The sequence below is a fragment of the Lathyrus oleraceus genome, chromosome 1, assembly GCF_024323335.1.
Source record: "Lathyrus oleraceus cultivar Zhongwan6 chromosome 1, CAAS_Psat_ZW6_1.0, whole genome shotgun sequence".
NCBI lineage: Eukaryota > Viridiplantae > Streptophyta > Magnoliopsida > Fabales > Fabaceae > Lathyrus > Lathyrus oleraceus.
In genome coordinates, this window is record NC_066579.1 from 402,148,652 (window position 1) to 402,163,575 (window position 14,924).

General features: G+C 32.8%; 1 protein-coding gene across 2 annotated transcripts; it reads left to right on the forward strand.

Moving 5' to 3' along the window:
* Positions 1–9,920: 9,920 nt before the first annotated feature.
* On the forward strand, positions 9,921–14,367 carry LOC127075280 (endoribonuclease Dicer homolog 2). 2 transcript variants are annotated; one of them, XM_051016774.1, is made up of 8 exons: positions 9,921–10,871; positions 10,963–11,357; positions 11,454–11,557; positions 11,734–11,927; positions 12,086–12,295; positions 12,743–13,150; positions 13,396–13,668; positions 13,918–14,367. In XM_051016774.1, the coding sequence occupies exons 2-8, from the start codon at positions 11,008–11,010 to the stop codon at positions 14,254–14,256; spliced, it is 1,878 nt and encodes a 625-aa protein (XP_050872731.1). In that variant the 5' UTR covers positions 9,921–10,871; positions 10,963–11,007; the 3' UTR covers positions 14,257–14,367. The 2 variants fall into 2 exon arrangements, with proteins under 2 accessions (XP_050872731.1, XP_050872726.1); XM_051016769.1 differs by having other exon boundaries at positions 9,921–11,357.
* The last annotated feature ends 557 nt before the right edge of the window (positions 14,368–14,924 follow it).

A 14,924-nucleotide genomic window follows, 5' to 3' on the forward strand; every position in this document is an offset into this window, starting at 1 on the left:
TCTTTTTTTATGCATGGATCATGGCCTTCTTCAATTTCTTAACGTCCAAAGCTATGTCTCTAGGGCAAACCCCAAAAAAAAAGAAAACTATGTCTCTAGAAGTCTAAATCCAACCAATCAATATTTTAAAGTAATATTTTAAAGTGTTAGTGAAATAATTCTCATACAAACTATGACTTTTATTATTACAATAATACATTCTTTATATATATATATATATATATATATATATATATATATATATATATATATATATATATAAGGGTTGATTCATATTTTTAAAGACTTATGGTAAATAATAAAAATGGGTTTAAAAGAACATCATATTTGTCAAATAAAAAGATGTTAGTATATTCATTTTTCTACCAAATTCTTGTATTCGTCAACGTGAGCATTAGCTATAATTGTCATACCCCAAAATTTGCTCTACTTTCTTTTAATTTGTCTAACTTATGATGTTGTTCATTTGCATACTTTTACTATTTTGATCATACACTCATCGACATTTGCATATGGTAACAAATTTAGGTCAAATGTTCGATGATAATAGATTTAATTAGTTTAACTGGATTTTCGAGGTGAATATTATTTGGTAATTGTTCGGATTTATTTTCCGTATTACTTGTGGTGAAGATCATCTATTTATTTGAGATTCATGGTTATCAGGAGAGATTGAAACGATCATAGATTAATTCAGAGGTTTGCTTGGATTCAAAGGAAAGGACAAAGTTGGAATAAAAGGGAAATTTCATTCATTTAATGGAAAATATCACTTCTCAAAAATACTAAAATTCATGGGTTAAGCCACTCAAAATTCAAGCCAAAAGTGGTAGAAAAATCAAGGTAAATACATGAAAATTCAAGTTCAATTACTAGTGACTCTTTGCCTTACATCCTAACTTAACTTAGTACTTTTGCTAAACTCCAACACCATTGGTCTTTAACTACTCTTAACTACCTATTTCTCCACAAGCCATCCATTTACCTAATTACCCTTAACTACCATAACTTTCAAACAAACACAAATCTCAACTTTCATTTTTTTCACTAATCCTACCCACTCTTAACATTTAATCATATAGTCGAAATTGGTGATCCACAACTAAGGATTAAATTAACTCCTAACCGTTGATAAACCAATTACTTGGATCATAATCCAAGGGTGATCATTCACCTACCAATTCTATATAAACATATTATTTTAACATTTTTGGGGTTAACTAACCTAACTTGGAAAATTCACAATTAACCATTATTTTCCATCATTTTTTCTTCTCAATTTCTCTCTCAATATTCATCTTCTCTCTCACCCTAACTAAAGTTCATCTTCATCACCATTTAGAACTTCACATTGAAGTTCTAAAATGGTGGAACTTAGCCATCAACAAGTTCTACATTATCATCAACAATTCAAGCATTATCATCAAAAATCATCCATAAATAATTTTTACATTATCATCAATTATCATCGTCTAAAGTTTATCAAATTTCATCAACAATCATCATCCAAAGTTCATCAATTCAAGCTTGTTCATCAATATTCTATATTCATCATCAAAAATAATCTTAAAGTCTTGAAAGTTAATTGAATTAAAGAAACTCATTCTTGAAGTTTTTCGGATTTCTTTTCGGCGCTCCGATTTTCAACACTAACCGGAGAAAATCTCCGCTCCGTCGGTAATCCTATATCTCTTCCACATCCTTGCCATTAATTATTGGATATTTATTGGTTGATTTAGCTTAAGCTACTGTTTTGGAATTGCTTATTGGATAATCATTTTTTTTCATTAGTCACATAAACTTGAAAATAGTGATTTTTTTCTTCTAAATGGAGTGATGATAAGTGCATATTTATGCACAATTCTTCTACTTTTTACTTAGGCATTTCTTTATTTTATTTTGTTTATTTTTATATTTTATTATGTTTTCATATTTTATTTTATTTTTAGTTTAATTTAATTTTCGCACTTATTTTTCAGCTTTAGCAGTCTGCGCGGAAACGATCATAACTGGAGTTCCGGGAATCCGTTTGAGGCGTTCTAAAAATCGCCGGAAAGCTAAGAGAGAGAGCTACGACTTTCGCGTTGGAGTCGAAGTCAGATTCGGAGCTCAAAATTCCAGAATTTCGTTTCAAGTTGCAGCATTAGTTTTATTTAAGTTTTGGATCATTAGTTTTGAGTTTGGGTTATGTTTTTGATCCAGTTGGGTTGTAAACCAAATTCCTTGTTTTCCATATACCTAGCAGCCGCATAACATTAGGATAATGACTATTCACGAAATACTTGAAAGATTTGGAAGAATTCTCATGAAGAACTAATCGATCTAAACAATTTGTTGTATTTGGGTTCCGATACCTTGAGATTTTAGTAATTCTTATTCAGGTTTTTTATTCCTTTCAATATTAATATATGTATTTTGTTTGCTTAATCCGATTTACATATGCTATATTGATTTAATTCGATTGATTGTGTGATCCTAACTATAGTCACGATTTCGTTTGCTTAATTCGTTATCGAGTCCGTTTAATTCATGTTTGCTTAATTCATGAAACTTAATCCCGTTTGCTTAATTCGGATAATAGGAACATACAATTTATACTATCAATTGCGCTTGTCAGTTGATATTATAATCGAATAGGAATAGTTAATCTGCGGTTGGAATTACGATAGTCGATGATAGGCAAAGACCGAATCAGTAAATTGTTGCTACAGCTTATTTCAATAATCACTTATTTTAATCTATTTTTTTTAATTGAATCCTAAACCAACCAAAACCCCATTAATCGTTACTATCATTGGTTAATTCATTCAAGAATCCTTGTGAGAACGATAATCCGAGTCAATTTGTCGCTAACTACGTTTTGTCAAAAATACTCGTTTTTGATCCGTGCGCGACAGCGGATCAAATTGGCGCCGTTGCCGGGGATTCTTGTTTCTTTTAATCGTTTTTAGAGTCATAGGTTTAGTGTTTAAGCCTATAGGTCCTAGTTTCCTCGCAGTTTCGTCCAACTTACGTATTGGTCTTTTTTGCGGTTTGGGATAAAAAAATCTGTTTTTAAACAAGTTATCTCAGATTATTCGGATTTTTTGTCGATTCATTAGGAAAAAATCAGTAATCAAAAGCCTCTATTTATGGAATAAATAGTGGATGCCTCCCTAAACAACCGAAATTCCCTATTTTTCTATTTTTTATGATTTATTTTCGATTTTGGTAGTTTTAAAAAAATCTGAAAAAATTCTCAAAATTCTTAATTGACGTCATTAGATTAATTTCGGTGTTAGTTTATTTTTGTAAATTTATTTTAATCGTTTTCCTTCATTGTGTTTGTTTTTTTACGATGGCTGACCAAAGAACTTTAAGGCAGTTAGCTGTCCCTGATGTGAATTATAATGACATGTGTATTGAATATCCTGAAGCTGACACTCCTTTTAAATTGAAATCTGGTTTAATACACTTGTTTCCAAGGTTTAGTGGTCTTGCAGGTGAGGATCCGCATGAGCATCTGAAGGAATTTGAGGTTGTGTGCTCTGCACCTTCTGGACCTTCACTAGAAGATATTGTCAAACAAATGGCTGCAAATAATCTTCAGTTTCAACAACAAGTAGATTCTACTTTAAAGACTTTGCAAACACAGTTTGGGCAGCTTGCCACTTTGGTGAATGCCATGCAGCAAGCTCAAGGATCAAACCAACAATCCTTGGAAGAACATTCTGTTTTTCAAATAGATTTGATTTCTGAAATTGTTGATGATACTTGTAGTGATTTGTTTGCATCTGATTTTCCATTATTGTCTGGTTTTGATGATGTTTATTCTTGTGATATTTGTACTGAAACTAAAATTTGCTTTGTTTGTGCTGAAATTGAGGCTGCCTTGCAAGTTGATATCCTTACTGCAGATGAGGTTACAAATAAAGTTCTTCATGTAGATAAAGCTCTTGACATCCCGGCTGCCCCAAACACTCCTTCTATTGAGCAACCACCTTCCCTCGAGCTGAAGCAACTTCCTGAAAATATGAAATATACTTATTCAGAGATGAATGAAAAACTACCGGCTATAATTTCTTCTAACCTTGATTTCGATCAAGAAAATAAGCTTTTGCAGGTTTTAAGGAAGCATAAAAAGGCATTTGGTTGGACATTGACTGACATTCCAGATCAGATCACCTTCACGTGTCCATTTGACACTTTTACTTTTAGAAGATTCTTTGATCCTGGAATAAAAGGCGAATATACTAATAAAAATTTCAAGTTCAATGGACATTACCCAAAGCTATTCCATGACAGCCCCACTTTGGAAGAAGAAAATGTAGAATATATCTCTTTGGGAAAGGCTGCTTATGTGATCACCTATCCTCCTTGACTACTCGGGTGTGTTCTTTCCTCTCTCTTCTCTCTCTTATTTTATGTTTGTTTTTTTCATTGAGGACAATGCATATTTTAAGTATGGGGGAGGGAATACTTTATTTTCTTTGTTTTTGTTCTTTGTTTTGTTTTGTTTTTGTTTTCTTTCTAAAAAAAATTGCATTTTTGTTGAAAGTTTTAGGCTATAGAATAATTTAAGAGCGAGTTTGCGGAGACTTTGGAAAAATTCACAAGATCGGTATTGTTTTAACACCGCAAGTCTCCTGCATATGGAAATTGAGTTGAATTTTTATTATGTTTTAGCCTTACATTCTCATCCTCTGACAGCTCTTGAGTAGTTTATTTCAGCAGTCAGCACCATCTCACACACACTCTACGCAGGGAAGCCGATGAATATAAGTGAGTGTTCCAGAAAAAAAAAAGAGAAAAAAAATAAAGGAATGCACCTTCTAAGTTTGGTAACCTTCACCCGGTCACTTAACTCAACGGTTGTAGAACCTTCAAAAAAAAAGTTTTTGACTCGTTGTTAGTTGGTTCAGCGGTTTCTGGTGCTGAATTTGGTAAGGCGAATTACGGTCCGATCCCCCGCAACTACAAGTGAGTAAGCAAAGGGTTATGCCACTTAAGTACCAGAACCCCGTGCAGAAAAGGATCAGAGTCACTAACCGGTCGCCTTGCTATGAGTGTGTGGAGATAACGGGCTTAATGCGATTGCGCCTGAATGAAAAAGGGCAAAAGAAGGATGAGTAAGTTAGGCTTTAGTATAATAATATGATTCGAGTTGATTTGTGTATTCAGGAGGTTTATGTCTGCATAACTGTGGATTAGTGTTCTTACAATATCCTTAGTGTGCAAGATTAATACCTATCAATGCAAACTTAACCGAAGAAGACTTGTAGCCTGTAATGAGTAGCTATTGATGTGTGTGTGCTTTCTTTGTTTTATTTCAATTTTGCTCGGAGTGCAAAAGTTCAAGTCCGGGGGAATTTGATAAGTGCATATTTATGCACAATTCTCCTACTTTTTACTTAGACATTTCTTTATTTTATTTTGTTTATTTTTATATTTTATTATGTTTTCATATTTTATTTTATTTTTAGTTTAATTTAATTTTCGCACTTATTTTTCAGCTTTAGCAGTCTGCGCGGAAACGATCATAACTGGAGTTCCGGAAATCCGTTTGAGGCGTTCTAAAAATCGCCGGAAAGCTAAGAGAGAGAGAGCTACGACTTTCGTGTTGGAGTCGAAGTCAGATTCGGAGCTCAAAATTCCAGAATTTCGTTTCAAGTTGCAGCATTAGTTTTATTTAAGTTTTGGGTCATTAGTTTTGGGTTTGGGTTATGTTTTCGATCCAGTTGGGTTGTAAACCAAATTCCTTGTTTTCCATATACCTAGCAGCCGCATAACATTAGGATAATGACTATTCACGAAATACTTGAAAGATTTGGAAGAATTCTCATGAAGAACTAATCGATCCAAACAATTTGCTGTATTCGGGTTCCGATACCTTGAGATTTTAGTAATTCTTATTCAGGTTTTTTATTCCTTTCAATATTAATATATGTATTTTGTTTGCTTAATCCGATTTACATATGCTATATTGATTTAATTCGATTGATTGTGTGATCCTAACTATAGTCACGATTTCGTTTGCTTAATTCGTTATCGAGTCCGTTTAATTCATGTTTGCTTAATTCATGAAACTTAATCCCGTTTGCTTAATTCGGATAATAGGAACATACAATTTATACTATCAATTGCGCTTGTCAGTTGATATTATAATCGAATAGGAATAGTTAATCTGCGGTTGGAATTACGATAGTCGATGATAGGCAAAGACCGAATCAGTAAATTGTTGCTACAGCTTATTTCAATAATCACTTATTTTAATCTATTTTTTTAATTGAATCCTAAACCAACCAAAACCCCATTAATCGTTACTATCATTGGTTAATTCATTCAAGAATCCTTGTGAGAACGATAATCCGAGTCAATTTGTCGCTAACTACGTTTTGTCAAAAATACTCGTTTTTGATCCGCGCGCGACAGCGGATCAAGTGACCAAAAGACCCTTGGTCACTTCATGAGAATTTTTCTGTAAGTTGTGGAGTTCGAAGCCTCAAGTCAAGTTCTCAATCAAGACATCCTCAGTCATACCAAGCAATGGATCATACAAGGCACATCAAAGGTATCTTAACACATTAGTGTAATTTCGTTTAAAAAAATAATCAATACAATTACCTTTTATTCTCTCTCTCTCTAATCTTTTTCTCACTCAAGTGCATCAACACTAACAAATTGGTATCTAGAGTTTCTGATTTGTTCTTCTTGATCGAAAATTCAAGAATTGCACGTTGGTGAATAGACGATCATATTTTGATTGTTCGTCTGTCTATACATAAGCATATAATATATTGCACTTTGAAGGTATCTTAACACCTTCTTTACAGCTTTTCAGTGGTCCGAGAAGATAAGAAAAATACAAGAAAGGGGATTTAGTTATGTTGGATTTAAAGCTTTCTCGATATTCTCAAGCACAAAGATTATCACAACAAAATATAGTAAAGAGAATAGGGATAAATGATCTCACACATATAATATATACTACTTCACCTCTTTAATAAGAGGCTAATATAATTCTCTCATACTTGAGATATTTCTAATATAATCACATTTGATTACAGACCACCACTAAGACAACCCAGTCTTAGATTACTTTATTTCTTGCTTTAAACCACTAAGGACTTGTTTGCCTCACACTAGAGGGATTTGAAAAAATTACAAAGAGTTTTGTTTACAACTACTCTCAAAGAGTGGTAAACTTAATACTACTTGATTACAAGTGATTGACTTTTCTTAGAAAGAATAGTGAATAGTGCATATGTTCTTAAATGTTAGTTCTTTGTTAATATGACAGTGCTTTGCAAATTTGCAAATTCAAAATGACACAACAATAGTACAAATCATAAATATTATATGTGTGTATTTCAATAGGATAGAAGATTCTAAAATGTTGTGTGTATTGTTCTTTCAAATCATTTAACCGTCTAAAAAAGAGTAGTTGGAGTTGTACTATATGTACGAAATCATTATTCATTCATTCCTTGTACTAATTCTTATCCTTTTATTACTTATAATGTCAAATATTCATAATGTGACTATTGAGAACATTCATCTTTAATGCATATATGATTGCTATTAGCATTGAGTATAGATGATAAGTATGTCTGGTACCGACGCTCTTTCTTATCTTGAGGTGTAAATGGTCACATTATCCTTTAACAAATGGTGAACCTTATTGACTTGAGCATGTATGATCATTCCCTTTCTTTTGGGCGGATGATCATTCCTTTTATCTTAGTGCAAATGATCATTTTACTCAATCTTGTTGGTTTTGACACATATGATCCTTCTTTGTCTTCTAGTATAAATGAATTATTTCTTATCTTGTTATAAATGATCTTTTTTTTTTGTTGCAGACGAAAACATATCAGAGTATCAATGATTCATAATTATGTTGTTAACATCAAAATCCTTCGAATAAAATATTCAAACTACTTTTATATCAATAGTCTAATCTCCTCATATTTAATGATGACAAACATATAATTATTTAAATAATTTTACAAATAAATAAATAAATAAGAGTATTAAGTTTGCAAACTCTCTCGAAATCAAAATCAAGTTAAAATAAAATAATTTATTAACTTGTAATAGATATTCATAACATTTTTAAAAAGAGAAATATTATAATGACACCAATTTAACATCTACACCGTATATATATTTATGGCATTTTTTACTTTTTTTTTATTATTTTTATGTGTATTAAAAATTGAGCCACACTCAAAATGAAATACAAAGGTAGGGTGTAAATAATACGGTGTGTCAATATAGCAAACCTCTTTTAAAAAATCGGTTCTAGAAATTTATTTAAGTATAAAAATATATTATTTGCATTTTTTACATTAAAGTTATACAGTATTTAATTATGATAAAATAGAAAATTAAGATGGATGAAAAAAACTATGATGTTTTACTTTCCATAATCACAAAGAAAACAGAAATACAGTAAATTCATTGATTATCACGCCAGAAGTGGGCATAAAGAGGATAGCTATGAAGATTTGCAGGTTGAGATCTCTGCTTTCTCTTGCCAAATGCAATTCTCAAACCTTCCCACCAACAACACGAATCACGATCTAGGTTATCAATTGAATCAAAATGCAGTTTAACATTCTAGACCGGCCGAACCGCTGGTCAGTCCGGTTTAGTGATTTTCAAGGCAGATTTGGACCGGATAAAAACATGGTTCAAGGTTCAACTGACTGAACCGGTCGCTCCGGTTTTATTACCATGCTCACGGTTAATTGTTCTCCTTTGCAAGAACTGCGTTCACTCACCCTAATTCAATTCCTTTTCCTTCAACGCTGAAAACCTTGTATCGTTGTGTACTGAACTTTGAACTCTATTTCTGTTGAATCTGTAGGTAAAGCTCTCTGAGGTACTCTTTCTTCTTCACCTCTTCTCTTATTTCATAATTGGTTTATCATTGATTTTGAAATGGATAATCATTCGGTAGCTTTAATAATACTAGGAATTTGAAATAGCATGATTATACAAAATTCTAGAACTAGTATATAAATTTAGACTCATTCGTAAGCATAATCGCATAAACGTTTCAAAGATTGTAAGATTATGCAATTCAACAATTAAAAGGGGGATTCTACTTGATTACACTAAAATAGGATTATGTGTATACTCTTAATCGCTTAGGGCAAGCATAATTGCAAAATGGTGGGATTTTACTATTCAAATCGGATTTTAACTACTATTGAGATGGGAAAAGAAAATTACCATGGTTATTTTCTGTTTGTCTAAAGGATTTGGAATATTCTACTTAGTTTTCCTATTGCTGTTAGTTAAATAAAGAATTCTAGTCTCTCTATTGCAATTTTCATTCATTTGATTACTCAATTATGGTTTTGTTATGAAAATCATTTCTGACCGAAAGAAAAGATCGTAACACGTGTTGTATATAAATGTTCGCATACTACCATTGATTTCAGATTAAAGTTGCTGGTTTTTACTGCATGACATGGGAGCCAGAGGAGTAATTGCAGACAAGTGGTCTATGAGAGTTCTTTGGGCTTGTGCTATTGGAAGTGCTGTCAGTAAGCATTTTCGACCTTTTCTCAATGTATTCTTCTTTCATGAGTCCGTGTGATAAGTCTAAGTCTCTTGGTATTACTATTATCATATTTTTCTCATTATGGATGACTATTATACCTGTCTAGGCCTGTATATGGTTGCCGTAGAAAGACAAAAACAGAATAGGCAGAAGATGTTGGCTGAAGGCTTGAATGGAATAGATTTGGGGGAAAGGAATGAAGATGCTTAAGATGTGTCACACTCTTTTGAATACTTTTTAGTATCATTTAGCATATTTTCATATGAAAATAATAGTTACGGATCGCTTTTTTCCATTAAAACATTAAATCCATTGACGTTAGTATCTTTCTGATAAGGTTGAATCCTTGTGTAAAAGGTTTCTGTGTTAATGTCTTTCAGACACAACGCCTATGTTGATCTTGTAAGATCTTTGGTGAGGGCTTTCCCATTTTGATAAGATCCAACAAAGTGGAATACAATATATTCTAGAAAGTTTAAAGTTTTGAATTTTTTGGAACGTATTTGTGACAAGAGAAAGTCACAATCAACTTTGTTGAGAAATATATCTATCTATTCAAACAAGTTCTGGAATTGCCACGTGCATGCTCTATTTTCCGTGGTAATGTTGGGAACTGAAATATTTAGGATTTCTTAGAGAAATATTACTTTGATACATCATTCTCTTTGAACATGTGCGACTTTTTGTGCTCTCTATTAATCGAGAGAATAATCAAAATAAATTACGGAAATAAACCTACATAAATATATGGTTATAAATATATGTTTGATTGTAATTACAAGAATTTGGTGAGTTGTGAATATGCTGTCATTGACTCATGATGAATTGTGCTTCTATAAAATCTACATATGACAAAGAGTTATCAAAAGTGTCCTGAAATAATGTGACTACAACATTATATTTAGAACTGTTCACACAATGTTACTAACAAACCTATCAATTGTTAACTTAAATTGTAAACAGAATACAACATAATACATAAACAACTAAATGATATAAAAAATCAAACAGAAATTCAAATATTCAAATTTTGCCTTCAAAGAATGATAAGAACATTAGACATGGTGTTGTGGTAGCTTTTCTGCCACCAAGAAATAGAAAAGTCCCATTACACCAGAATGCCTTATACTGCTACTGTGGTTAGCCTCTAGAGTTAAGGTTTCACCATCAAATATCTTGATGGAACCTGGTTTAGGGTAACAAGTGGACATTCCTACAATATACCCTTTCTCATTTCCTGCTTCTTTTCCTTTTCCATATTTTGGGATTGAAGTACATATAGCCCTCCCATCCTGACATTAATCTCTTGCCGGATCAGGTATCTCTCTAGTATTCTTCTAATTATATTTGATGTATTTGCAAGTGTTAAGGAAAAGTCAATAAAGTTATGGTTTGTTTTCATTATCCAGGTTATTCTGTGTAAAAGTTTCCAGGTTAATGTTCTTGGAATTCTTATGAATCATAAAACGGAAAAGGAAGCCGTTTTAGCGAAATGCTGTTTGAAAGATGATCTTAAGATTGATTATCTTCTGTTGCCATCTATTACTATAGAGCAAACACCAGTTGTTGACTGGTTAACTATTAATTCTGTTCATCCATCTATGATTGAGTGTGCGCATCATAAAGCCAATATACATACCGAAAAGGGTTTAGTTTGCAGTTGTATATTGCGAAATGCTTTGATTTGTACTCCGCATAATGGCCGAACTTACATCACCACCGATATAATGGAATTGAACGGTAATTCTCCTCTAGAAGTAAGGGATGGTGAAGTTACCTCATATAAAAAGTACTTTAAACAGAAGTAAGTGATTTTTTGTAGTAGATGTTTATTCTCAAGTTAATCTATCTACCTGGGTGCCTTATATATTAACCTATTTTCTTTCTTTTCGAATTTCAGGCATGGAATTCAATTGCGTTTTGAACATCAACGCCTACTTAAGGCTAGACATGTTTTTCCGGTAAAGAATTATTGTCATGGATATAGACAAGCTAAGGACAGAGGTCTGAGCTTTAAATTTTTTATTTGTTTTTTTTTCCTTCTTTTTTCGGTTGCTTAGTTTTTTCTCTTTTATCATAAAGACCTTTGGTGTCCGCGGAAGATATGGCTTTTTCTTTTAGCACTGTCCAAACACTAATAATGTGTGATCTCATCTTAATCCTGTGTTTTTCTTTTTCAGATGTGAGCAAGACATTTGTTGAAATACCTCCTGAACTCTGCTATATAATCATGTCACCGATACCAGTTAGCGTGCTTTATTCATTTGCATTTATTCCATCAATCATGCATAGAATTGAGGGATTGCTTGTAGCTTTTAACTTCAAAAAGATGCATTTGGATCATTGCCCTCAGAACGGGATTGAAACATTTAAGGTGGGCTACCTTTTTTCCTTTCCATATTAAATATTTTTGTAACTATTTGTTGATTGTCCTTAATAGCTAAAAATTTGTACTAATGTGTGATTTTTATTTCTAGCTATCAAACATTTGAAGGACATTTGCACTAATGGTATCTGCATTTTACATTGTAGGTCTTGGAAGCCATGACCACAAAGACATGTAAGGAGACGTTTCATTATGAGTCTCTAGAGACTCTTGGAGATTCCTTTTTAAAATATGCTGTTAGCCAACAGCTATTTTATACTTATCAAAATCACCATGAGGGTCTCCTCAGTGTGAAGAGGGAGAAGATAATTTCTAATGCTTCCCTCTGTAAGTTAGGTTGCGGTTTTAGACTTCCGGTAATCTTTCTCTCCTTGTTGCTTCTCTTATAGTGCTGTCTATTTGGCAATTTTTCATGTTTCATTTTATGCTATTTCATAGAATGTATCCATTGGTATACTATTTCTTCATTTGTATGATTGATTTCTTAATTAGTTGACATTGTTTTTTTCGGAACTTTAGAGAAGATTATAATTTTTATCCGATAGTTTGCTTATAACTGCTTGGATGATTATTATGTCTGAACCACTTTGCTTTTTTTCCTGCTTTCTCTAAGCAAAAAAGCTCAAAATGAAAACTGTACATGATTTACCATAATATGTAATGTATTCTCTAAACTGTTGTGCGCATGAGATGAGGGTGATACTGTATTAATTTCCTATTCATTTTGCATTATTATCTTGAAACTTTTACTTGTGGATAGTATATTAATCTTGTTATTGAACGTGTGCTCTTCTGAGTTGTAGGGCTTCATACGGAATGAGGCTTTTGATCCTAAGACATGGATCATTCCTGGAGCTCAATCAAAAAAATTTACAATAGAAGAGATAAATTACAAGGGGAGGAAAATTTATACTCGCGGAAATAGAAAGTTGAAACGGAAAATTGTTGCTGATGTTGTTGAAGCACTAATTGGTGCATTTCTTAGCACTGGTGGTGAGACGGCTGCATTGTTGTTTATGGATTGGGTTGGCATCAAAGTGAATTTTAACATTGCACCCTATGAGCGACAATTGAATGCTTGTCCCGACAATATAGTTAATGTAAGGTTTCTAGAATCCCTACTGAAGTACTCATTTAGGGACCGTTCTCTGTTAGCAGAAGCAATGACGCATGGTTCTTACATGCTGCCTGACGTGCCTAGATGCTATCAGGTACTTCTTCACTATCTTCTTCACGAGCAATTATGTTTTCCTCTTTGGATCTGTTTGAATTGGTTTATTTGAGCATATCTAACATAAACACTTGCAAGACTGTTTTGGAGAGTTTATGGAAACAACTTATGACATGACCATAAGCTGTTTTCTGCTTATTTGCATAAAGAACTTAGTTTATCTTTTGTTGTTAAAATTTTGTTGATGAAACTTATGATATAAATGCTTTATTTCTTTCCCTGCAGCGACTTGAATATCTAGGAGACTCGGTGTTGGATTATTTAATAACTATGCATTTGTATAAAGAATATCCTGGCATGTCACCTGGGCAGTTAACTGACATGAGGTCAGCCTCGGTCAATAATGACTGTTATGCAATGTCTGCCATAAAGGTTCAATTGCATAAACATGTACTCCATGCCTCTCAGGAGTTACATAAACATATTGTAGCCACGCTTGATAAATTTGACCAGTCTTCATCAACTTTTGGATGGGAGTCCGAGGCATCATTCCCCAAGGTTAGTTTGTCTAAATCTTAGAATAATGCTATTACTTCAAAGTGTTCGAACAAGGAAAACACTATTTTAATGCGGGGTTTTCTATAAAATGTACTAGTTTGTGTTCATCCTTAATGTGAAAATAGAGAGAAAACCAAAAAACATGGTGAAGCTGTGTGTTTAAACAACACCACAGAGAGACACTTTTTATATTGCGCGTTTCTGTGTTGCAACACATGTAATAGTTCTGCCTTCTATGTCTGTCTGCAGGTACTTGGAGACATCATAGAGTCTCTAGCTGGTGCTATACTTGTCGATTCGGGATACAACAAGGAGGTTGTGTGGCGAAGTATAAGGCCTCTTTTGGAACCTCTTGTGACACCAAATACATTAACAATTCATCCCATCAGAGAATTAACTGAACTCTGTCAGAAAATGAATTATACCATGGAGAAGACCTTGTCCCGGAACGACGGCGTTAATAGTTGTAAAATCGAAGTAATAGCTGACGGGTTAGTTCACCAGTATGAGTACATAGGCTCTGCTGACAAGAAAACAGCCACAAGGCTAGCCTGCAAAGGTGTTTTGAATTCCTTGAAGGAAACTTAAGGTAATTAATATACACGGCTTGTGTATATCTAAAAATAGCGGGATGTAATTTTTTTAACTGATATTAGATTTTCATGAAAAATGATATAAAGGGTTGCAAATTTTTGATCATTTTGATCATAATTATAAAATGGAGAGCAAGTTAATCTAAACAAACATTATCTCTTTTGTCATAAACCATATGTGAAAGAAATTGGTTTGGTTATTAGGTTTTAGAGTTTATGGTCTATACGTGTTGTTGTTGTGAAATTTGGTAAACAAATTCAAGTTTCTATTAATACTTAAGGGATCAAACTTGAAAATCTCCTAGACATATTTGTGTGTATTTAAGACGGAAGAAAAACAATAAGTGTTGGAAAATATTTGTTGTGATTGCTTGTAAATAAGAAAAGTTTAAGGGAATCAAAAGACTACAATTAAATTGCAAATAAAGTAAAGACTTTGAAATGAAAAAGGCAAGTGCAGGAAAAGAAAAAGTCGAAATTAAAGTGCAAGTGATGTAAATTGATAGGAAAAGTAAAGGAAATCGAAAGGCAAGTTAATGCATAAAAATGACTTTTAGTGTAAAGTTGTTTGAAATGTATAAAATGGTGGAACACATACGTACATCTTTCCTCACTCGTTTATTAACATGTGAGTACTTTGAGTTTGCAGAAATGTGTATAATT

Excerpts from the sequence above, each read along its gene's own strand:
- LOC127075280 (XM_051016769.1), top strand. The coding sequence starts at position 11,008 with ATGAATCATAAAACGGAAAAGGAAGCCGTTTTAGCGAAATGCTGTTTG. Across the intron at positions 11,358-11,453 it reads AAAAAGTACTTTAAACAGAA|GCATGGAATTCAATTGCGTT; the intron begins GTAAGTGATTTT and ends TTCGAATTTCAG. Across the intron at positions 12,296-12,742 it reads GTTGCGGTTTTAGACTTCCG|GGCTTCATACGGAATGAGGC; the intron begins GTAATCTTTCTC and ends TCTGAGTTGTAG.